This window comes from Oncorhynchus mykiss, chromosome 1 (genome assembly GCF_057628025.1).
Source record: "Oncorhynchus mykiss isolate SJ-2025 chromosome 1, ASM5762802v1, whole genome shotgun sequence".
NCBI lineage: Eukaryota > Metazoa > Chordata > Actinopteri > Salmoniformes > Salmonidae > Oncorhynchus > Oncorhynchus mykiss.
Genome location: NC_143022.1, coordinates 25,464,491 through 25,490,211, shown reverse-complemented (window position 1 = coordinate 25,490,211; position 25,721 = coordinate 25,464,491). Strand labels below are relative to the sequence as shown.

Sequence of the window (25,721 nt, the reverse complement as noted above, 5' to 3'; positions counted from 1 at the left end):
ATGTATTTATTATAGGCTACAGTAGGCTACTAAATAGTTTCCAGTGGCACACTGACTCACCTAATGACGAAGATGAAGCCATAGGCTACTACTCATGGAGATGGCCGGTGCGCTCCTCTTGGCAATAGTCAATCACTTCTATGGATGTCTATGCAGTGGTGTAATGAAGTATTCAAAGTATTTTTACTGAAGTAGTTTTTGGGGTACCTATACTTACTTTTTTTTTTTTTTTTTTGACTACATTTACCCTACTACATTCCTAAAGAAAATAATATACTTTTTACTCCATGCATTTTCCCCTGACACCCAAAAGTACTGGTTACATTTCAAATTCTTAGCAGGACAGAAAATGGTCCAATTCAAACACTTATCAAGAGAACATCCCTGGTCATCCCTACTGCATCTGATCTGGTGGACTCCCTAAACACAATTGCTTAGTTTGTAAATTGTCTGAGTGTTGGAGTGTGTCCCTGGCTTAAATATATGTTAAAATAACATTTACTTTTGATACTTAAGTATATTTGAAACCAGATACTTTTAATCAGGTAGTATTTTACTCTGTGGCTTTCACTTTTACTTGTGTCATTTTCTTTTAAGGTATCGCTACTTTTACTCAAGTATGACAATTGGGTACTTTTTCCACCACTGTGTTTATGGCCACAACACAACAAGCTGTATTTTTGGTGAGCATGCTGCCCAAATTGCAGCCTTTCTGGCGGTAAGCAAACGGTAACTGCCCAAATGAAGGAAACACTTGAGTGAAGTTCACGAAGCTGAACAGATTACTCAATCAGTGAATGAGCACTGATGGTTCACATTGGATGGTCTGTCAAAACATTTTCTCTGTATCTAGGGTGAGTGTGTTTTGGAGCCAAGCCCATTAAGGGTTGTGGTAGCAACTTGGTGTCAAGACAAGACTTTGTCACATTCCTCAGCAATTAATGGCATAGATGACCCACTGTTAATTGACCACCAGATACTGGGGTTGTTTGTGGTTGTCTCTCTGAATAATTACTGTAAGACTGTCTGAACAACAATAAGTAAGATAAAAATGGAACACACCATAACAGGTAGCCTAGTGGGGCGGCAGGTAGCCTAGTGGGGCGGCAGGTAGCCTAGTGGGGCGGCAGGTAGCCTAGTGGGGCGGCAGGTAGCCTAGTGATTAGAGCGTTGGGCCAGTAACGGAAAGGTTGCTAGATCGAAACCCAAAGCTGACAAGGTATAAATCTGTTGTTATGCCCCTGAACAAGGCAGTTAACCCACTGTTCCTAGGCCGTCATTGTAAATAAGAATTTGTTCTTCACTGACTTTCCTTGTTAAACAAAGGTTAAATAAAAAAGGTTGACCGTGTGCAGCTGTCCTATCGCCTCTGACCACAGAACTGTGGCAGTCATTTTCTTTGACATGTTGTTAAACCACCGTTCGTCAAACACCCAACACCCAGCAGGTGCTGCTCATGGCAAATACATTTTCCAAAAATCACACAAACACATCTAAATAAAAATCATTTATTTTCCTTAATATTATTATCATTCTACCTAGAGCAGAGAAAAGGTCCACCATGCCACTTCAGTACTACAGTGTGTGGAGGCTGAGCTCAAGTCTGCCGAGGGGCTGAATACTGAACACAGACGGACAGACAGACAGACCGAGGGAAAGCGGGGGCAGGCTCACGCTCCTTTTCATTCTTCATGCTTAGTTTAACGAGGGAGGGGGGGGGGGGGATAATGACAGGAAAGTATCCTTTTTTTCTAGTCTTTGAAACTTTCTGTTTACCTAATGATAAGAGGAAGGGGGGCAGAGGCAGAGGTGAGACATCAAGCTCATTGGTCTGGCTGCTTCACATGTAACTGGGGCAAGCCAACCATGGACTGACACAGAGGAGGGTGTGAGTGTGTTCATGTATGTGTGTGTGTGTGCCCGTATGAACATCTGAGGGTATTACTGGTCGGCGGTGCTTTGATCCATTGTCACTGTACACTTGAAGAGGTTTCTGCCACACAGGGGTCAAAATTTGAGGTAACAAATGTTCTTCTGAAAGACAAAAAGGGAAGAGAAATGATACTGTTGATGCTTATATATCTTAAGAAATCTAAAAGTGTTTTTATAAAAAATATTTAAATAGCAGTGTTAACCCAGAGCAATAGAATAATTGAGAACAATGGAACAATTTCAGTGAACCTGCTTGGACACCTGACATGGAGCTAAATTTCTCTCAGACCAAAAGAATGTCAAAATTTACAATAAGACCAGTGTTGGTGTTTCTCTCACTCACCTGCTTTCATCGAGCTGTAGTGGATCCACTGGACACCATATTGCCATCCACATTAGAGAGAGACTGTTCCTTCAGCACAGGATCTTAGTAGAAGAGTCATCATGTTAAAGATCATATCCTCAATGCCATAATAACCGGCAATTCACAACAGAGGTGGTCAACAGGAATCGTTCAGGTAGTATTACTCACAGAAGTAGGGGTGCTCCATGGCCTCTGTGGCCGTCAGTCTCTGCTGGTGGTCGTAGCGCAGCAGCTTATCCAGCAGGTCCAGAGCCTCAGGGCTCACCAGGTGCTGGTTGTCTGTCTGGACAAACTGCTCCCAGCGTTTCCGTGTCTGCCTGAGGGGGGAGACAGAGAGCTAACTTACTCTAGGCTGTCACTTCAACACAACAGTATTATCACCTGGGAAAGAATGTTTCCTTTTCTGGATCTATAAGGCCACTGTCTGATAAAGATGGTCTAAGTCTATAGTGATTCATCTAGCGTAGAATTGGTACTTGACCCATCTGTGGAACTGACCCATCTCTAGGGTTTACACTCAGTTAAGTTAAATACAGTACCTTCAGAAAGTATTCACACAACATGACTATTTGCATATTTTGTTGTGTTATAGCCTGAACTAAAAATACAAAAAATGGAATTATGTTTTAAGACATTTGTACAAATTAATTAAAGATGAAAACTTGAAATGTCTTGATTTAATAAATATTCCACCCCTTTGTTATGGCAAGCCTAAACTTTAGGAGTAAAAATCTGCTTAAAAAGTCACATAATAAGTCGCATAGACTCACTGTGTGCAATAAGTGTTTAACATGATTTTTGAATGACTACCTCATCTCTGTACCCCACACATACTCTTAGCTGTTAGGGCCCTCAGTCAAGCAGTGAATTTCAAACACAGATTCAACCACAAAGGCCAGGGAGGTTTTTCCAATGTCTTGCAAAAAATAGCATATATTGGTAGATGGGTAAAAAAAAACACACATTGAATATCCCTTTGATATAGGGATATTCATTTGTTTATTAAATGGAATAGAGCTAAGCACTGGCAAACCCCTACAGGAAAATCTGGTTCAGTCTGCTTTCCAACAGACACTGGGAGACAAATAAACAGGTAATTATAATTTCAGGTTATTACCTTTCAACAGGTAATAACCTAAAACACAAGGCCAAATATACATTGGAGTTGCTTACCAAGATGACATGGAATGTTCCTGTATGGCCTTGTTACAGTTTTGATTATTAAAAAATGTCATAAAATATTGGCGACTTGAAAATTACTGTATAGCAATGATCAACAACCAATTTGACAGCTTGAACAATAAAACAATTTAAAAAATTTGCAAATATTGTACAATACAGATATGCAAAGCTCTTAGAGACAGGTATACAACACCCCAAAAGACTCACTGCTTTGCTTTGCATACACTGCAAAAGGTGATTCTAACATGTATTGACTTAGGGGTGTGAATACTTATGTTAATTCGATATTTATGTTTTTAATTTTCAATAAATTTGCTAACATTTATAAAAACTTGTTTTCACTTTGTCATTATGTGGTATTGTGTGTAGATGGGTGAAACATAATAATATTTAGTCCATTTTGAATTCAGGCTGTAATATAACAAAATGTGGAATAGGTCAAGGGGTATGAATACTTTCTGAAGATACTGTACATGTCTCAATGGCACACCCTGTTGGTACTCACTGGCCAAGAAGGTCCTTGAAGCGTGGGTCCAGTTCAATGTGGTATTTGCGCAAGTAACCAAAAAGCTCATCTGTCCCCAGGACTTTGGCAATTCGGACCAGCTGAAATAAGAAGTGTCAATTTTACAAATGTGTTTCGGTTTGTCTTAGGGAATATTTGTTCATGTACAATCTAATTTGGTAAGTACATGTTATCATCAGGTAGTGAATGTGTTATCTGCTCTAATAGATTGTAGCAGTCAGTGTTATCATATTATGAGAGGTCTAGATGAGGGTGGAATAAGATGGGTTGTAGTGAGATTAAAGGAAGTTTGGTAGTGACAACAGAAAGGTTCAGTTCATTGGTAAATGAATTGGATACCTGGTCATAATTGTCCTGGCCATGGAAGAAGGGCTCTTTCTGGAAGATCATACTGGCCAGCATGCAGCCCAGACTCCACATGTCCAAACTATAGTCATACATCTGACAGGAAACCACAAAACGCATCAGTTACAGTTATAAATCAATACACAAACAGCTACCAATTACAATTAAATTGGTACACAATAACACTGGAGCACTATTCATTTACAGGATGAACATGTGTCAGTGTGTGTGTTTGCTTGCATGTGCTGGGGATTTACCTGGTAATCCACCAGTAACTCAGGTCCCTTAAAGTAGCGAGATGCTACTCGGACATTGTATTCCTGTGCAGGATGGTAGAATTCTGCAAGGCCCCAGTCTATCAGGCGTAGCTGCAACACAAAAACACAAACCACATAGTGTTAGAATAGAAACCACACTGATAATGTGGCACATAAGGGATATCGCTGCTACTACTAAAAAGGTTTTGATGTCCTGTATGTGCCCTGATGCCATCTGGTGGCAATGAGAATAATGTATTTGGCAAAGGCTAAAAGAGTTATAAACTGCCATTCAATATTGGCAAAGAAATAACTGAAGTCACTTCAGACAAATCTCTGACAATTTCTGTAAGCTTTGTAGACTTTTCAAACAGCTTAAAAAAATTGGAAAAGACACATAACATCATCTGACTCTGAACTTACCAAGGTTCTACACACCTAAGGTTGAAAAAGGTTAAGAGCTCCCCCTACCTTCCTCATCTGGTGGTCAATCATCACATTGTGGGGCTTGACGTCCCGGTGCATAATACCCATACTGTGACAGTAGTCCAGAGCCTGAAAACACAAAAAACAAAATCATGTAAGAGGCAGCAAAATAATGACTAGACACCACAAACTAATCCCACAGTTCGGAAGGTAAAAGGTAGGACTGGGAGTGCATGTGAAAACACACGGGGTAAAACTGCAAGGCTCACCTTTAGTAGTTCATACATGTAAAAACGTATATCAAAATCTGTTAACTTCTGGTAGAGCTCCTGGGGAGAGAAGAAAAGTTTAAGATTTAATTTGCAGAAAGCAAGTATGCAATGCATGCATCCATGATGCAACACACACTGTTTAACTAAACACCTTCAACCAACCATACAGACACACAAACACATTGGGTGCAAAATTCTCTGGACAATGCAATGCTAAGTCATGGCTAACAACATGGTATTTGAAGGTACCAAGCCTTATTGGGTAACATGACCAAGTTTCCCCACTCATGACACCATCCCAAACCAGTAAAACCCCATGCCTAGAGGGAATGATTCTACCTTAAAATCTGTGTTATTGATGCATTCAAAGACAAGAGCAGGCGTTCGGGACTGCAGAGAGATGAGAGAGAGAGAGAGAGAGATGAGACAGGGGGGGGTCAGAGAAACGTGGAAATATTCCAATCTCATTGATAAATCAAACATTAAAAATGACATCAGGCTATGAGCCATATTTACTGGAAAGAAAAGAGAAGAGCACACATCATTGTGCAGTCGCTTAACACCCATCACACACATCAGAAGCACGTCAACACAGATGAAGCATGAAATAATATAATTACAAGGCATCACATCCCAATTTTGTCCCGGCTGCTATTGAAATCATGTGTTTTGTAATTAAAGATAAAGCCATGTTAATATTAGCCTTATTAATTCCCATGATCAAAATTCCCATTTCTGTTATTGTAGGTATCAGCATAGTGAACATGTGAAGAAATTATTTGATGAGGTAATTGTGTCTCCCTTGCATCCATAAACATTCTCAAAATAACCCTGCCAAAATGTGAGAAAGACAGAGTCCTGTTTCGCCTGCTTCTAGATCATTAGTCAGTTCATTTAGTTAGTCTAAGACTTCATATGTGAGTAGATGACTAGTTTGCAGAACTTTGAAAGAGTCAAGTGAACCCCACTAAAAGAATATCAAACACGTTCACCATCTGTAAAGTTAATTGTACTGATATTATAAAGTGTAAGAATGTTAATTCAACAGCCATTATATGTATAGGAACATTCACAAAAGGAATTCACAATATAAACAAACAAATCTGATCTTTGAAGGGGTAAGGAAGTGGCCATGTAATCAGGTGACTAAGAACTAGCCCATGGCTAGAAGAAAGCAGAGCTGTAAGACATACCACAGGGTCTTTCACTGTGTCCACCAATCGGATGATGTTGGTTCCCCCTCGCAGATTCTCCAGGATCTTGATTTCCCGCTTGATTTTCTTTTTCTTGACAGGCTAATCAGGGTCATAAAAACAGACATACAATCAGACCAGGATGTAGCCTAAACGTTTGACCATGCAGGATGTAACTTCATTTATAACAACATATAGCCTAACTAATGGTGACAGCATCATCCAGGTATCCACCTTACCTAGATACTTAGATGTTTTCCTGGTTGATTCTTACTTAGACTAGGTGTTTAAAGAAAACCGACCACAAATCCACCTCTACTGGGGCATACAGACAAACAAAGCAGCCCTTGAACAACTTACCTTGAGGATCTTGACCACCACCTTCTCATTGTTGTTGATGTTGATGGCCTCAAACACCTCACTGTACTTCCCCCTGCCGAGCTTCCGCACCAACTGGTAGTCTTCCTGGTTACTAGATGAGAGAGAATAGGGGAACAGATACAGAAAGTATTCATACTCCTTGACTTATTCCACATTTTGTTGTGTCCCCTTCACCCATGTACACACACACACACAACACCCCATAATGACAAAGTGAAAACATGTTTTAAAATGTTTTTGCAAAATAGTTGAAAATGAAATACAGACAGTGGATTCGGAAAGTATTCAACATTTTGTTACATTACAGACTTATTCTAAAATGTATTAAATAGTTTTTCCCCCTCAATCTACACTCAATACCCCGTAAATGCAAATTCATTTAAAAAACAAAACTGAAATATCACATTTACATAAGTATTCAGAACCTTTACTTTGGCAGCGATTACAGCATCGAGTCTTCTTAGGTATGAAGCTACAAGCTTGGCACACCTGTATTTGGGGAGTTTCTCTCATTCTTCTCTGCAGACCCTCTCAAGCTGTCAGGTTGGATGGGGAGCGTAGCTGCACAGCTATTTTCAGGTCTCTCAACATATATGTTAGATCGGGTTAAAGTCCGGGCTCTGGCTGGGCCGCGAAGGACCGTCGTCTTGGCTGTGTGCTTAGGGTCGTTGTCCTGTTTGAAGGTGAACTGTCACCACAGTCTGAGGTCTTGAGCTCTCTGGAGCATACCCTCAGCATGATGCTGCCACCACCATGCTTCACCGTTTCCTCCAGACGTGACACTTGGCATTCAGACCAAAGAATTCAATCTTTGTTTAATCAGACAGGAGAATCTTGTTTTTCATGGTGTGAGAGTCGTTTATGTGTCATTTGGCAAACTCCAAGCGGGCTGTCATGTGCCTTTTACTGAGGAGTGGCTTCCGTCTGGCCACTCTACCATAAAGGCCTGATTGATGGAGTAATGCAGAGATGGTTTCCCTTCTGGAAGGTTCTCCCATCTCCACAGAGGAACTCTAGAGCTCTGTCAGAGTGACCATCGGGTTGCTTGACCAAGGCCTCTATGGGGGTGCCACAGGGTTCAATTCTCGGGCCGACTATCTTCTCTGTATACATCAATGATGTCGCTCTTGCTGCTGGTGAATCTGTAATCCACCTCTACGCAGACAACACCATTCTGTATACTTCTGGCCCTTCTTTGGACACTGTGTTAACTAACCTCCAGACGAGCTTCAATGCCATACAACTCTCCTTCCGTGGTCTCCAACTGTTCTTAAACGCAAATAAAACTAAATGCATGCTATTCAACCGATCATTGCCCGCACCTGCCTGCCCATCCAGCATCACTACTCTGGACGGCTCCGACTTAGGTATTTGTAGTTATCCACGTATTCTAGGTGTCTGGCTAGACTGTAAACTCTCCTTCCAGACTCACATTAAGCATCTCCAATCAAAAATTAAATCCAGATTTGGCTTCCTATTTCGCAACAAAGCTTCCTTCACTCATGCTGCCAAACATACCCTCGTAAAACTGACCATCCTACCGATCCTTGACTTCAGCGATGTCATCTATAAAATAGCCTCCAACACTCTACTCCATAAACTGGATGTCATCTATCACAGTGCCATCCGTTTTGTCACCAAAGCCCCATGTACTACCCACCACTGCGACCTTTACGCTCTCGTTGGCTGGCCCTCGCTTCATACTCGTCGCCAAACCCACTGGCTACAGGTTATCTACAAGTCTCTGCTAGGTAAAGCCCCGCCCTATCTCAGCTCGCTGGTCACAATAGCAGCACCCACTCGTAGCACACGCTCCAGCAGGTATATCTCACTGGTCACCCCCAAAGCCAATTCCTCCTTTGGTCGCCTTTCCTTCCAGTTCTCTGCTGCCACTGACTGGAACGAACTGCAAAAATCACTGAAGCTGGAGATTCCCATCTCCCTCACTAGCTTTAAGAACCAGCTGTCAGAGCAGCTCACAGATCACTGCATATAGACTTTGTTTTCTTTTTTTTTCTCCTGTATTATTGACTGTATGTTTTGTTAATTCCATGTGTAACTCTGTGTTGTTGTATGTGTCGAATTGCTATGCTTTATCTTGGCCAGGTCGCAGTTGCAAATGAGAACTTGTTCTCAACTAGCTTACCTGGTTAAATAAAGGTGAAATACATGTATTTTTATTTTTTAAAAGGCCCTTCTCCCCCGATTGTTCAGTTTGGCCAGGGGCCAGCTCTACGAAGGTTCTTGGTGGTTCCAAACGTCTTTCATTTAAGAAGGATGGGAGCCACTGTGTTCTTGGGGACCTTCAAAGCTGCATAATTTTGTTGGTACCTTTCCCCAGATCTGTGCCTCGACACAATTCTGTCTCGGAGCTCTACGGACATTTCCTTCGACCGTATGGCTTGGTTTTTGCTCTGACATGCACTGTAAACTGTGGGACCTTATATAGTAGGTGTGTGCCTTTCCAAATCATATCCAATCAACTGAATTTACCACAGGTTTACTCCAATCAAGTTATAGAAACGTCTCAAGGATGATCATTGGAAACAGGATGCACCTGAGCCTCATTTCGAGTCTCATAGCAAAGGGTCTGAATACTTATGTAAATAAGGTATTTCTATTTTTTGTTTTTAATAAATTTGCAAACATTTCTAAAAACCTGTTGTTTTCGCTTTGTCATTATGGGGTATTGGTGAGTCTTGCTGGCTATGTCTCTAAGACCTTTCCACACCTGGATTGTGCAACATTTGTCCATTATTCTTTTCAAAATTATTCAAGCTCTGTCAAATTGGTTGTTGATCACTGCTAGACAACCATTTTCAGGTCTTGCCATAGATTTTCAAGTAGATTTAAGTCCAAACTGTAACTTGGCCACTCAGGAACAGTCACTGTATTCTTGGTAAGCAGCTCCAGTGTAGATTTGGCTTTGTGTTTTAGGTTATTGTCTTGCTGAAAGGTGAATTAATCTCCCAGTGTCTGGTGGAAGGCAAACTAAACCAGGTTTTCCTCCAGGATTTTGCCTGTGCTTAGCTCCATTCCATTTACTTTTTATCCTGAAAATCTCTCGTCTTTAACGATTACTAGCATACCCATAACATGATGCAGCCACCACTATACTTGAAAATATGGAGAGTGGTACTCAGTAATGTGTTGCATTGGATTTGCCCCAAACATAACACACTGTACTCAGGACAAAGGTAATTGCTTTTTGCAGTATTACTTTAGTACCTTGTTCCAAACAGGATGCATGTTTTGGAATATTTGTATTCTGTACAGGTGTCCTTTTCATTCTGTCAATTAGGTTAGTATTGTAGGGCAACTACAATGTTGTCGATCCATCCTCAGTTTTCTCCTATCACAGCCATTAAACTTTAACTGTTTTAAACTCATGGGGAAATTCCTGGGCGATTTCCTTCCTCCCCTGCAACTTTGTTAGGAAGGACGCCTGTATCATTGTAGTGACTGGGTGTATTGATACCCTACCCAAAGTGTAATTCATTAACCTCCCTATGATTCAATGTCTGCTTTTTTAACATCTTCTTTGTGATGCATTGGGGGGGGGGGGGGACTAGTCTTTGTGGTTGAAATTCACTGCTCGACTGAGGACCTTACGGATGTGTGGGGTACAGAGATGGGGTAGTGATTCAAAATATATATTTTATTGTTAGACATAAAATACTGTAAAAACACTAGTAAATCAGCTGCAAGTTATTTTAATTTTGGAAATCTGTTCCAACGTATTCTCAAACTAATTAGATTTGTGTGAGTTTGTGTCAAGAACTGCAACGCTGCTAGGTTTTTCACGCCTAAAAGTTCTGTGTGTATCAAGAATGGTCCACCACACAAAGGACATCCAGCCAACTTGACAACCGTGGGAAGCATTGGAGTCAACATGGGACAGCATCCTTGTGGAACGCTTTTGAAACCTTGTAGAGTCCATGCGCAACGAAATAAGGCTGTTCTGGGGGGAAAAGGGTGGGGTGCAACTCAATATTAACAAGGCGTTCCTAATGTTTTGTAAACTCAGTATATGTGATCGTATACAAGCAAGGTAAGAAATTATGTTTTAGTCAAATATATCTGTTTGGACATAAGTATTGCGGTCAATTTTCAGTCTAAAAATTATTTGTAATCATGTTCTGGCCCCCTGACCATCCACTCAAGAAGAAAATGAATTGTGTCAAGGCTGAATCTAGTTGATGATCCTTGGCCCAAAATCATTGCACACAGCACAGAAGTCAAAAAGACATGAGAACAAGTGGGCATAAACACTTTTTTTTTTTAAATACCAAACATTTAATAACATTGATTCTTGAGATACAGGCATTTGGAATATCACACAAAAACATACATTTGAATTAATTTGACATATCACCCAATCCTAACTCAAAGATATCTGCAGAAAGAATGCGGTGTCAGCTAGGACATGGTACCTTGAGTTTGAACAAATCTATTTTGGTTATTGAACTACAATAAGTGAAGTGGATTTACAACCGGGAAACGGAATTACATCATTGGTCCATGATCAGTACTACACAGAAATGCATAACTATTGATATGAATGTCATTCTCCTCATGTTTCACTGTATTGTACTGTCCTACTGTACTCTGTGCTCTACTCACTGTACAATACTGCAGGGGTTCCCAAACTTTTTCACTCAGGTCCCCCCTTCCAGCATTGGGGAACATCCCACAAAGGATGATATGAGGAAATGTAGTCTATTTCAGAAGAACAGAAAAGCATACTGAGATGTCCTGATCTGGCAATGCCAAATGGCTGTGGGCTACACTAGTTCATTCAGCAGACAATATTTGCTTAGAATTCCATGGTATAATTTTATAGCATGAAGAATACAATTGAACAAAGCTGAATAAAATAGAAATAGAATCCAAACGATTTGAGGGAGTGCGCACACATTCTGTGTTCAGCTGTTAACAAAGAAATAGGTATTCCTATTAGGGATGCACGATATATCAGTGAACATATTCTAATAAAAATACCAACATCGGTATCGGCCGATATGTGCAAAACCGATGTCAAACCTGAATGCATACCTACAGTGCCTTGCGAAAGTATTCGGCCCCCTTGAACTTTGCGACCTTTTGCCACATTTCAGGCTTCAAACATAAAGATATAAAACTGTATTTTTTTGTTAAGAATCAACAACAAGTGGGACACAATCATGAAGTGGAACGACATTTATTGGATATTTCAAACTTTTTTAACAAATCAAAAACTGAAAAATTGGGCGTGAAAAATTATTCAGCCCCTTTACTTTCAGTGCAGCAAACTCTCTCCAGAAGTTCAGTGAGGATCTCTGAATGATCCAATGTTGACCTAAATGACTAATGATGATAAATACAATCCACCTGTGTGTAATCAAGTCTCTGTATAAATGCACCTGCACTGTGATAGTCTCAGAGGTCCGTTAAAAGCGCAGAGAGCATCATGAAGAACAAGGAACACACCAGGCAGTTCCGAGATACTGTTGTGAAGAAGTTTAAAGCCGGATTTGGATACAAAAAGATTTCCCAAGCTTTAAACATCCCAAGGAGCACTGTGCAAGCGATAATATTGAAATGGAAGGAGTATCAGACAACTGCAAATCTACCAAGACCTGGCCGTCCCTCTAAACTTTCAGCTCATACAAGGAGAAGACTGATCAGAGATGCAGCCAAGAGGCCCATGATCACTCTGGATGAACTGCAGAGATCTACAGCTGAGGTGGGAGACTCTGTCCATAGGACAACAATCAGTCGTATATTGCACAAATCTGGCCTTTATGGAAGAGTGGCAAGAAGAAAGCCATTTCTTAAAGATATCCATAAAAAGTGTTGTTTAAAGTTTGCCACAAGCCACCTGGGAGACACACCAAACAAGTGGAAGAAGGTGCTCTGGTCAGATGAAACCAAAATTGAACTTTTTGGCAACAATGCAAAATGTTATGTTTGGCGTAAAAGCAACACAGCTCATCACCCTGAACACACCATCCCCACTGTCAAACATGGTGGTGGCAGCATCATGGTTTGGGCCTGCTTTTCTTCAGCAGGGACAGGGAAGATGGTTAAAATTGATGGGAAGATGGATGGAGCCAAATACAGGACCATTCTGGAAGAAAACCTGATGGAGTCTGCAAAGACCTGAGACTGGGACGGAGATTTGTCTTCCAACAAGACAATGATCCAAAACATAAAGCAAAATCTACAATGGAATGGTTCAAAAATAAACATATCCAGGTGTTAGAATGGCCAAGTCAAAGTCCAGACCTGAATCCAATTGAGAATCTGTGGAAAGAACTGAAAACTGCTGTTCACAAATGCTCTCCATCCAACCTCACTGAGCTCGAGCTGTTTTGCAAGGAGGAATGGGAAAAAATGTCAGTCTCTCGATGTGCAAAACTGATAGAGACATACCCCAAGCGACTTACAGCTGTAATCGCAGCAAAAGGTGGCGCTACAAAGTATTAACTTAAGGGGGCTGAATAATTTTGCACGCCCAATTTTTCAGTTTTTGATTTGTTAAAAAAGTTTGAAATATCCGATAAATGTCGTTCCACTTCATGATTGTGTTCCACTTGTTGTTGATTTCTTCACAAAAAAATACAGTTTTATATCTTTACGTTTGAAGCCTGAAATGTGGCAAAAGGTCGCAAAGTTCAAGGGGGCCGAATACTTTCGCAAGGCACTGTATATAACATAGGTACATGATGTAATGACGCCACTTAAAATGTTGCGCTACACGTCAACGCAGAATTCCTAACCTGGGAGGATCGAGCAGTCAACAAGTCGAGTAGTCATTTGAAAGAGTAAGAACATTTCAGCGAGACAACGCAAAGGAGAAATCCATTAAAGCCAAGATAATGGAATTCATTGCCCTTGAAAATCAACCGTTCTCTGTTACATTGTAATAGCGTCACTGCTATTAGCTTCACGACATACATATTATGGAACGCCGTTTAGGGTCTTTGCATGTCAAAAAAGATACAGTAGCACTGTCAAAGCTGTACAAAGTAAGTCTGCAAACGAGCAAACACCGGCCACTAAAGATGTGTTTAAAATAAAGCATCACATGTTCGACCGCAACTTCTGGGGTAGCTAGCTTTAGCTTGGTACCTAGCTAGCACCATTACAACCAGCCTGAAAACAATGACCAGTAGAAACTGCAGTCATTTTCATTGTTCTTAGCAATAATTTAGGAATCCTTGTGGTGGCAGGCAGCCTAGTGGTTAGAGCATTGGACTAGTAACCGAAAGGTTACAAGATCAATTCCCACTGTTCCTAGGCCGTCACTGAAAATAATAATTTATTCTTAACTGACTTTGTTAAATAAAAGGTAAAATATTTTTTTTTAAGTATTAGCTAAGTTGCCACTTGTTGTTTACCTATTGAAATTGAACTTCAGTAAATGGAAATAAATAGCTAGCCAGCAATTTAACCTTGTTGCCCAAAGCTAACGTTATAAGCAGCCAGCTAGCCTCATCTGGCTCGTGAGGCGCGACCAGACCGGGTTATGTGTTGTGAAGCTAGCCACAATAAGGATTAGGCACAATAGAGGAATTTGCGGTTTGCCTTCAAAATAAAAGTATGTAATTGACAGTGACACAAATAGTACAATGCCATACATACTTATATTTTGAAGGCTAAACGCAAATTCCACTATTGTGGCTAATCCTTATACACATAGATGGGTCCGACCACCATTAATCAAATAAGAACGGTTTTATAAATTAGGGTTGTTTAAGATGACGACACCTAGATTATGACGGTTTGCTATGTTTTTGGGGAAGAACATTGTTTGCATCCATGAACAAGGAGTTCTTGAGGTTTTAGATTTCAATAGTCTAAATAATGTTTTTAAAATAAATTGGATTCTGATATTAAGAACCAGAACAGTATTTAGAATATCTTCCCTAAGTATAGAATTATTTGATTGTTGGTGGTTTAGAATTTTTGCTTCGATGTAATTTTGATAAAACCCCAGTAAAGTTGGCCAAATTCCATAAACAGGCAATTCTAGCTTAGATGTTAGCGTATAAACACAATTTTTCCGCTCACAGATACTTTTTATGGAACAACAAAGATATTTTTAAATCGTATAAATCTCTTTTTTTCATAACTGGTTTGAGAATAACATTATTTTGGTTGGTCAGTTATTGAATAAGGATGGGTATCTAGTCTCATATTTAAAATTCCAATAACCCAGAAAGAATAGGCAATTGTTTTTGATGTGGTTCCAAGGGGGGTAGTATCTCTATTCAATTCCTCTGTGGTTGATGTAAGTAACATAGATTTACATGAAAATATATTCATTGGCAATGTTAACATCAATGATAAATGTAGCTATAAACAGATTAGGAATATTGTTTGTGCTACTACAATTCCCTCAGCAAGATTATTTTGGTCAAATATCTATGGTGATATACAATAGGGGAAAGCATGGAAAATTGCTAACAAATATTGTATCAGTAACAAAGTAAGGGAAGTTTCATTTAAAATGTTACATAGAATTTATCCTGTGAAACATGTTTTGGAAAGATTCAAGCTGAATATTGAATATAACTGTGATTTCTGTGGAATGGAGAAGGAGACCATTTTGCATTTGTTTTTTTGCCTGTATTTATCGTAGAATGTTTTGGATTGACATACAGAATTTCGTTACAAAAAAAAAAAATAGGACCGGTTGTACTATTTAATGGTTTTGATATAATGATTTATTTTAGAAATTCTGACATAGATAAAGATGTAGTATATTTAATCCAATTGCTAATAATACTAGGTAAATTTCACATTCACAAATGCAAATGGTCTAATTCAAAACCTAACTTTATTCACTTTATATCACTTTATAAATGAGTTTAAACAATATGGCACCACTTTAACTAAAATGAAAAACAAAAAGGCAATTAAAACTTGTTGTATTATTAATTAATATGATTTGTTTGTTTAGGATTCCTGGCAATGTAAATAGTTTGTTTGTATGCTTGTTTGCATGTGACTATTCTTCTTTTGTTTGTTGATATTAGTTAATTTTTTTTTTTACTTAAATGGTTTGCATCCATGAGATAGCTAGCTTTTTATTTATGACCAGCACTGTAAGTGCGCGAGACAACTTTATAGCATACGTATCTATGAATGTTGTGACGAGTGATAGTGTAATCTGTGTAATAACTACGTGAAAAATTATGAACACATTAAATTATTATGTGACGTGCAGTCAAATTCAGGTCCTGATTGGTCAACAGGCTTATTTGACATGTCAAATAGTGTTATTTGACACGCAAAAACCCAAACGGCGTTCCATAGAAATTCTGGTTGAGAATGAAACGACTGAACTAATGGACAACGAAACAGCACAGCAAGTAAGTGAAAGAAGTTGGTTTGGATTGTTTTACTGGTAATGGGGACCTACATAAATGCCAACAAACTAACTTTTTGGTCAGTATGGTTTGTGTGTAACCTTTATTTAACTAGGCAAGTCAGTTAAGAACAAATTATTATTTACAATGATGGCCTACCCCGGCCAAACCCGGACGACGCTGGGCCAATTGTGCACCGCCCTATAGGACTCCCAATCACGGCCGGATATAATACAGCCAGGATTCGAACCAGGGACTGTAGTGACGCCTCTTGCACTGAGATGCAGAGCCTTAGACTGCTGTGTCCATTGTGTGTTAACTATTTAACTGTACTAGAATGCTTAAAACGCCGCTAAAATTTGAAATATTGGTTATCAGTATCGGGGTTTTTTTTTTCCGCAAGGAAAATATTGGATATTGGCCAAAAATGTAATATTGGTGCATCACTAATTCCTATATGATTAATTTAGAGTTAATATAACTTTAGTTGTTCCACAAACATTGGGCTATGTTTTTATTTTTAATACATTGTCAGTCTGCATGATGCGACTAATGAGGATTTGAAAACAAGTCACTTGAAAGGCATGAGCTCTGCTTAGTTTTTTGCACAGGCTGTACACACTATATCAGTCACTCATTCACAATTTGACAAGCACTTGATAATGCCTAGAATTTAACGGCGGCATCCCGTTTGTGTGCAGTAATGCATCCTAAAAGAATCCATGGCGTTTGCAGCCAGTGGCCGTTGTGCCCCTTCCCCTGAGTGCTGCACGCTCCAACACATGATCAGGTCTTTCTCACAGGCTACAAGTGAAAACAGACACATCGGGGACGCAACTGCGCGTGTCCTTATCATATTCCGAGGTGCATATTGAAGATATTGGAAGAACTGTCCACATTTTCTTTTCATCAGCTAACAAGATGAGTAGGCCTAACGAACAGCAAAAGCACTAGCCTATGTCAACCTACTATCCCCCATAGTACAAAGGTCAACCTATTCTACTCTGTGCGAGAAATACATATTCCAAACATAGTATGGGACAGTTGTGGAATGAGATAGATTCCAAATTAATACAACCACTAGCATTAAAAAAAAAACTTTTACGCAATGTGGCTTACACAACAGATCAGAACATTTAGCTTAACATTTTGATAAACTATTCGGCTATATCTTCACATTATAAGCGCAGCAATGCGCACATGGTAGTAGGCTATAAATGCAAACGTTCCATTAGCGGGAAAAAACATTATCAAAAGTGACTGCAAATGTAATTATGTATGTAATGCATGTAATGCTTTTATTATAAAGGTGCATTTTTATGGTGAAAATTATCTTCCCCAAATGTGAAACTCACGTGCCGTTCATGTATTCCAGTTAATCTGCTTTACAAGGTGTGTTGAGCCCAACGTGCTTAATTTTAAGACGTTATTTGGCCACTTTAGATGTGATACAAAGCTTATTAAAACATATAGGCCTATGGGCTAGGCTACATGAGGTGTGCGGCTATGATTCAAAAACGTAGTAAGAAACGGCTTTGTTTCTTATGCTGGGCATCATTCACAAGTGATAAGCAAAATTGTCACCCATATTCTTGATTAAATTTTGCATTTACATATACTAAATAATATATGTGTGAAATTTGTTTTGATTAAGAATGGAACATTATCATGCACCTGTATCGAAACAGGGACAATGGGGAAAAATAAGTCATCTATGCACTTAAATAGCGAATGGAGGACGCTTTTCCCTGTGGTTCATTTTCATGCCAACCAGGTAGGTTATACTCCTGCTGTAAATATAAGCAATGTGCTTAATGTTAGGAAAGTTAAGAAATAAACAGAGTAGGCCTAACCTGTATAAAGTGAATCCTCCTCTTTGTAGTAGAGGCCATCACTCGGTTTCTTGCGCAATTGCATAGCCTATTGAAATGTTGCGCAACATGAGCTCATGGGCTCTGATTAAGTATTTGATTCGATTTTCCAAAAAACATTTGCATGGATGTCAGGGTGATTAGAGTGACAATAGAGTGTTGAGTAACAGGCAGTTAGCAAGTTTGGTAGGCTACTAATGACCATCAGCACCATCAGAGCTTGGAGAAGCCTAATTACCGTGACAGAACAGTCGTGTGAAATTTGGCTGCTTTCATGACTCGTGACTGCTGGAGTGGTGATAATACGGTCACTGCAACAGCCCTACTCATGGGTAGGTGTTAGTAAGAGCTGGAAGATGTGACATGGAGAATTAGTGGAGAATTAGAGAAAGGCAGAGCGAGGGAGAGGTTTCCAGACTGTTAAAACAGTCTTAGTTTGACCATAAGACAACAGAAAGACAAAGAAAACTGCTATGAGCTGAACATAACAATATGCCAGTGGAAGGGAGGACAGTAGCAGGTGAACCAACTGTGGTTTGTGACTATTGTGATTTCCCATTGTAGCCAATTCAGCTGCAGTAATTCCGTTACAGATTTTTTGGTAATTCTGTTACCAATTTGATAACGGAATTTTGAGTTTTAATCACTTAATAATTCATAAACAAAATATATATCAGTAAAAATCAATATAACTAATTGGTAGGTCTACTATTACTTGTTACGGAATGGCGCCTGAGGGGATGGTTGCCATTTTACGGGACCCTAACCAATTTGTTTGTAACTTATTTTGTACATAATGTTGATGCTACCGTCTCTTATGACCGAAAATAGCTTCTGGATATCAGAACAGCGATTACTCACCTAGAACTGGACAAAGATGTTCTTTAATGTGTCGGACGCGAAGGACATAATGTTGCTCCCAGACAAGTCCCAAATCCTGTAATTCGCATGAAGAAAATAAGGAAATACAGGGGGCGGAGATCAGGGTGCCTTGTGAGAATTCGTCGGCGAGTGGGTAATCCGCCTCTACCATCCGTTCTATTAGCCAACTTGCAATCACTGAAGAATAAACTGGATGAGCTCCCGTTTGAGACTATCCTACCAACGGGACATTAAAAACTGTAATATCTTATGATTTACAGAGTCGTGGCTGAACGATGACACGGATAATATACAGCTGGCTGGGGTTTCCGTACATCGGCAAGACAGAACAGCTACAGTGGGGAGAACAAGTATTTGATTTGCAGGTTTTCCGATTTTGCAGGTTTTCCAACTTACAAAGCATGTAGAGGTCTGTAATTTTTATCAAAGGTACACTTCAACTGTGAGAGACGGAATCTAAAACAGAAATCCAGAAAATCACATTGTATGATTTTTAAGTAATTAATTTGCATTTTATTGCATGCCATAAGTATTTGACCACCTACCAACCAGTAGGAATTCCAGCTCTCACAGACCTGTTAATTTTTCTTTAAGAAGCCCTCCTGTTCTCCACTCAATACCTGAATTAACTGCACCTGTTTGAACTTGTTACCTGTATAAAAGACACCTGTCCACACACTCAATCAAACAGACTCCAACCTCTCCACAATGGCCAAGAACAGAGAGCTGTGTACGGACATCAGGGATAAAATTGTAGACCTGCACAAGGCTGGGATGGGCTACAGGACAATAGGCAAGCAGCTTGGTGAGAAGGCAACAACTGTTGGCGCAATTATTAGAAAATGGAAGAAGTTCTAGATGACGGTCAATCACCCTCAGGCGGGTGCTCCATGCAAAATCTCACCTCGTGGGGCATCAATGATCATGAGGAAGGTGAGGGATCAGCCCAGAACTACACGGCAGGACCTGGTAAATGACCTGTAGGGAGCTGTGACCACAGTCTCAAAAAAAAACATTAGTAACACACTACGCCGTCATGGATTAAAATCCTGCAGCGCACGCAAGGTCCCCCTGCTCCAGCCAGCGCATGTCCAGGCCCGTCTGAAGTTTGCCAATGACCATCTGGATGATCCAGAGGAGGAATGGGAAAAGGTCATGTGGTCTGATGAGACAAAAATAGCTTTTTGGTCTAAACTGCACTCGCCATGTTTGGAGGAAGAAGGATGAGTACAACCCCAAGAACACCATCCCAACCGTGAAGCATGGAGGTGGAAACATCATTCTATGGGGATGCTTTTCTGCAAAGGGGACAGGACGACTGCACCATATTGAGGGGAGGATGGATGGGGCCATGTATCGCGAGATCTTGGCCAACAACCTCCTTCTCTCAGTAAGAGCATTGAAGATGGGTCGTGGCTGGGTCTTCCAGCATGACAACGACCTGAAACACACAGCCAGGGCAACTAAGGAGTGGCTCCGTAAGAAGCATCTCAAGGTCCTGGAATGGCCTAGCCAGTCTCCAGACCTGAACCCAATAGGAAATCTTTGGAGGAAGCAAAAAGTCTGTATTGCCCAACGACAGCCCCGAAACCTGAAGGATCTGGAGAAGATCTGTATGGAGGAGTGGGCCAAAATCCCTGCTGCAGTGTGTGCAAACCTGGTCAAGAACTACAGGAAACGTATGATCTCTGTAATTGCAAACAAAGGTTTCTGTACCAAATATTAAGGTCTGCTTTTCTGATGTATCAAATACTTATGTCATGCAATAAAATGCAAATGAATTACTTCAAAATCATACAATGTGATTTTCTGGATTTTTGTTTAAGGTCCACTTAAATTGAAGCGTACTTATGATAAAAAGTTAATAAGTACGTACTGTTCTCCCCACTGTATGTCTGATAAGACAAGGGGTAAGGGTGTGTGTCTTTTTGTCAATAACAGCTGGTGCGCAATGTCTAATATTAAGGTAGTCTCGAGGTATTGCTAGCCGGAGGTAGAATACATCATGATAAGCTATCTATATTTTTTTGTAGCCATCTATTTACCACCACAAACCGACGCTGGCACTAAGACCACACTCAACGAGCTGTATGAGGCCATAAGAAAACGCTCATCGAGAAGCGGCGCTTCTAGTGGCCGAGGACTTTAATGCAGGCAAATTTAAATCTGTTTTACCTCATTTCTACCAGCATGTCACATGGGCAAGCAGAGGATATTAAAAATAAAAAAAAAATAAAAAACTCTAGACCATCTTTACTCCACACACAATTTTTTAAACCTTTATTTAACTAGGCATGTCAGTTAAGAACAAATTCTTATTTTCAATGACGGCTTAGGAACAGTGGGTTAACTGCCTTGTTCAGGGGCAGAATGACAGATTTTTACCTTGTCAGCTCGGGGATTTGTTCTTGCAACCTTTCGGTTAGTAGTTCAACGCTCTAACCACTAGGCTACCTGCCCGACCTATTTGGCAAATCTGTCCATAATTTTGTCCTCCTGATTCCTGCTTACAAGCAAAAACGAAATCAGGAAGTACCAGTGACTCGCTCAATACGGAAGTGGTCAGATGACGCGGATGCTACGCTACGGGACTGTTTTGCTAGCACAGACTGGAATATATTCCATGATTCATCCAATGGCATTAAGGAGTATATCAGCTCAGTCACCGGCTTCATCAATAAGTGCATCGACGATGTCGTCCTCACAGTGACCGACGTACATATCCCAAACAGAAGCCATGGATTACAGGCAACATCCAACATTAAAGGCTAGAGCTGTCGCTTTCAAGGAGCGGGACACTAATCCATATACTTACAAGAAATCGCGCTACGCAATTTCTCACTGCCAACGATGGGAGAGCCTATAGGAAGGAGGTCAGAGGCCTGGCAGTGTGGTGCCAGTGTAACAGTATAACTTTAGACCGTCCCCTCGCCCATACCCGGGCGCGAACCAGGGACCCTCTGCACACATCAACAATAGTCACCCACAAAGCATCGTTACCCATCGCTCCACAAAAGCCGCGGCCCTTGCAGAGCAAGGAGAACTACTACTTCAAGGTCTCAGAGCAAGTGACGTCACCGATTGAAACGCTATTTAGCGCGCACCGCTAACTAAGCTAGCCGTTTCACATCCGTTACACTCACCCCCCTTTTGACCTTCGTCCTTTTCCGCAGCAACCAGTGATCCGGGTCACGGCACCAATGTAACAGTATAACTTTAGACCGTCCCCTCGCCCATACCCGGGCGCGAACCAGGGACCCTCTGCACACATCAACAACAGTCACCCACGAAGCATCGTTACCCATCGCTCCACAAAAGCTGCGGCCCTTGCAGAGCAAGGGGAACTACTACTTCAAGGTCTCAGAGCAAGTGACGTCACTGATTGAAACGCTATTTAGCGCGCACCGCTAACAAAGCGAGCCGTTTCACATCCGTTACACCAGGACAACAACCTGTCCCTCAACGTGAGCAAGACAAAGGAAATGATCGAGCACTACAAGAAAAGGAGGGCCGAACACGTCCCCATTCACATTGACGGGGCTGTAGTGGAGCGGGTCGAGAGTTTCACTTCCTTGGTGTCCACATCACCAACAAACTATCCTGGTCCAAACACACCAAGAAAGTTGTGAAGAGGGCACGATAATGCCTCTAGTTACCCAAGTCATAAACTGCTCTCTATGCAACCGCATGGTAAGTGGTACCAGAGTGCCAAGTCTAGGTCCAAATGGCTCTTTAACAGCTTCTACTCCCAAGCCATAAGGATGCTGAACCCCTACCTACATGGACAAATGACCTCAACTAACCTGTACCTCCACACATTGACTCGGTACCAGTATGCCATAATTGTTATTTTGTGGTATTTATTTTATTTTTTACCATAGTTTATTTTGTAAATATTTTCTTGGTAAGGTCTACTCTACATCCATTGTATTCAGCACGTGACAAATAAAATTTGATTTGAACCTTCATTATCCTCCTATTATCCTATTTGGAAATATCTTAAAGATATGTGGGTTTTTGGTAACGGAATTTCAAGGCACAAGGCAATATTTCATAAACTTACAGGTAAACAATTTCTCTAAAACTAAAGTGTTGATATTAGTTGGCAGGGGTGTTTATGACAACATTGTGTTTTGATGCATTTCTTATACCTTTTAAGACTTTTTCTGGTAGATGAATTCTACGACCCCTTTTCCATCCGTTTATCCAGACAAGTGTATCTATCTATGCCTTTAATTTCTACAAAACATATTTAGCTTTCATTTTACAACCAATTTGATATGCCCCTACGAAGTTCACATGTTGCTTATGTGGAAATATCGAAAAGTAGAACATAGGAAGTAGCTACAGTAGTAAAATTCACAAGCGTCATTCGGTACTGCCTTGTCAGCGTCAACTGCCAGCTAGGCCTGCTCGATCCCGCAGATTGATGACTTTCCCATCCCAATCAAGAGTGACATAACCATGCACGTTCCCGACAAAACTTTAGGTCTCCAAAAATACATATTATTCTCCAAATTAGGTCGTTTTCAAAATACGCCTTATTGATACTAATTTATTATTATGATATATAATATATCAATATTGCATCCGCCCACAAAGATCCAAAAGCAATCGAACAATATTATGGCCATTGGAACATAATCCAGTAAGTAGTAAAATATTATGTGTCGTTGTTGTAGTAGGTGGAAATCGCTGAGTATTTAGACATACAATAAAACAAAAGACAAATAGAATACACGTATCGACATCAACAGTGTTATCATACGGTTGATAAAGCATTTGCCAATAAAATACTAAATAGTGCATTATGATGTTTTAATATCTTGGTCTTGAATATATAAACATCTCACCTCCAGCTAGGCACGTGGGCTTCATAGTCCCAATATTCCCTGCTCTTCAAAGTGTTGACATCGGCGTACACCCGAGATTTACTGCCGGCCGCCGGGCCGGGCATTGCGAGCACCTGAGCACCGTCTGTGTGGAGGATTCGATTTCCACAGAGCTCTATTGCTGGCAACACAGACCACCGTATTCGTGTCGGAGCCCGAGGTCTCGCACTGTCCGAGTAGGAGGCGTCCTATTATCTGATCTTCCCCACGAGAGATGACCACAGTGTGCTGCGAACAGTTACCACTGAGCAGCGATCGTTGCACAGATTGCCAGAAGCAGCTAAACCTAATTGGGCTCCAAGGTTGATGGGGAGGAAAGGGGCCGTCAGATATAGCTAGTGTTAACTAAGACGGCTGGGAGGAGAATTAAAATGAAGTGTTGAGGTAGAAAGGAAAAATCACGAACTGGTACTATTTACGTAAAATAAGTTTAAACATTGTATTAAAACTGACCAAAACATTGACCGAGATGCCAGGCTTTGGGGAGTTTATGAATGAAATGATTGCGGGTTAAACCCCCGAGGGCCTTAAATCCCGAATCCGATGCAGGGATCCTTCAAGAATAGTCTTGCGATGGCCCTCCCAAGTCAACAATCTTCTAGCGCTGTGGATGGATGTGATGAGGAGGAATTGAATGGGCAAATTGGGTTTTACAGCTCACCCCTAGCTACTGGGTATTGCCTAGTAGCTACAGCCGGTTAGAGAGGGGGTGGAGTAGAAATCGATGTTGTTAGCTAGTATGCTAACGCAGAGAGAATTGCACCACCATTGAGCGCCGGTGCAGTGCACCCTCGCCGGGGCGCGTAGCATATGAAAGCGGAGGGAACGCCGCTTCAAAATCCCTTGAAAAGCCCGTTGGAGGTCGGGTTTTGAGGCTTTCTTTTAGAAACGCCCCGGTCCTTATTCCGAACCGCAGGGAACCGGATTGCGATATAAGGCGCACCCGGAAACGAACATCATCTAGATACGCTTGTGGAATGGCCATATCAAAGACAGTACATAATGAAGATAGGCTAAAACTGCTTCTCGAATTTAAATCCCCGATCACGTTTGTAGGCGACGTTGGCTAGCAAAGCTCATGCGTAGAGACACGTTATAGGGTCTAATGGTCGTCTCGCGCCAAACTGCGCGTGTGCACACAGTCGTATCAAAGACACTCTTTGATACAAAGACAAAAATGAAAACGTTTCAGTTTGTCACTTTCACGAGGTTGGAGTGGTAACATGTTCATCTATTTTAGACATTGACTCGAATCTAGGTTGTGCCTTTAGAATTCGATTAAAAAAAACAAAGGAAGACATTTTCACTTCTCTCATTGACTTCTCAAAATCCCAGACCCTGGCCTGTTTGTTCTGTTTCGCAAACGTTCCCGGAAGTCTCGCGATGTTGCACTTCTACGTTTAGAAACTCTGTGGCCACATGGCTCCAGGTTCAGCCAAGGCTGCAGCGCCTTCTAGTGTGTAGGGTATACAAATGCATTGGAAACAATTGTTCCATCACTCACCACGTTCACATCCAGTTTTTATGCGATGAAAATCATACACTTAAAAAAAAATCAGGTAGTTTCTGTAAAATTGTATAAATGGCAACAGATAATTTGTTCATTTGACATGGTGGGGTATTTGTGTCGGTAAAATTAATTATGTGATGGAAACGCCTATATGCGCAAATATTAATATAATAGCCATCATATCAAAGTACATTTGGAGTCACGCGATTGGTGTGTGGTCCTCCCACTATGGCCATGCAGTTATTCGTCTACAGATTTAATACAATTATGATTAACTTCACGGGGTGGTGAAAGTGCACGGTTATCTTGATGCTCCTTTCCAAAAAATATCG

The 25,721-nt window shown here is 40.8% G+C and overlaps 1 protein-coding gene across 2 annotated transcripts; it reads right to left on the bottom strand.

The window, feature by feature from the left end:
• Positions 1-1,491: 1,491 nt before the first annotated feature.
• Positions 1,492-25,259, bottom strand: LOC110513011 (casein kinase II subunit alpha'). Of its 2 annotated transcripts, XM_036973357.2 has the most exons (12): positions 23,841-25,259; positions 6,858-6,969; positions 6,498-6,599; positions 5,644-5,694; positions 5,302-5,361; positions 5,078-5,161; positions 4,607-4,717; positions 4,344-4,445; positions 3,984-4,084; positions 2,465-2,613; positions 2,276-2,358; positions 1,492-2,034 (listed from the first exon to the last, which is right to left on the bottom strand). In XM_036973357.2, the coding sequence occupies exons 1-11, from the start codon at positions 23,942-23,944 to the stop codon at positions 2,282-2,284; spliced, it is 1,053 nt and encodes a 350-aa protein (XP_036829252.1). In that variant the 5' UTR covers positions 23,945-25,259; the 3' UTR covers positions 1,492-2,034; positions 2,276-2,281. The 2 variants fall into 2 exon arrangements, with proteins under 2 accessions (XP_036829252.1, XP_090069070.1); XM_090212944.1 differs by lacking the exon at positions 5,644-5,694 and having other exon boundaries at positions 23,841-25,219.
• Positions 25,260-25,721: the final 462 nt, after the last annotated feature.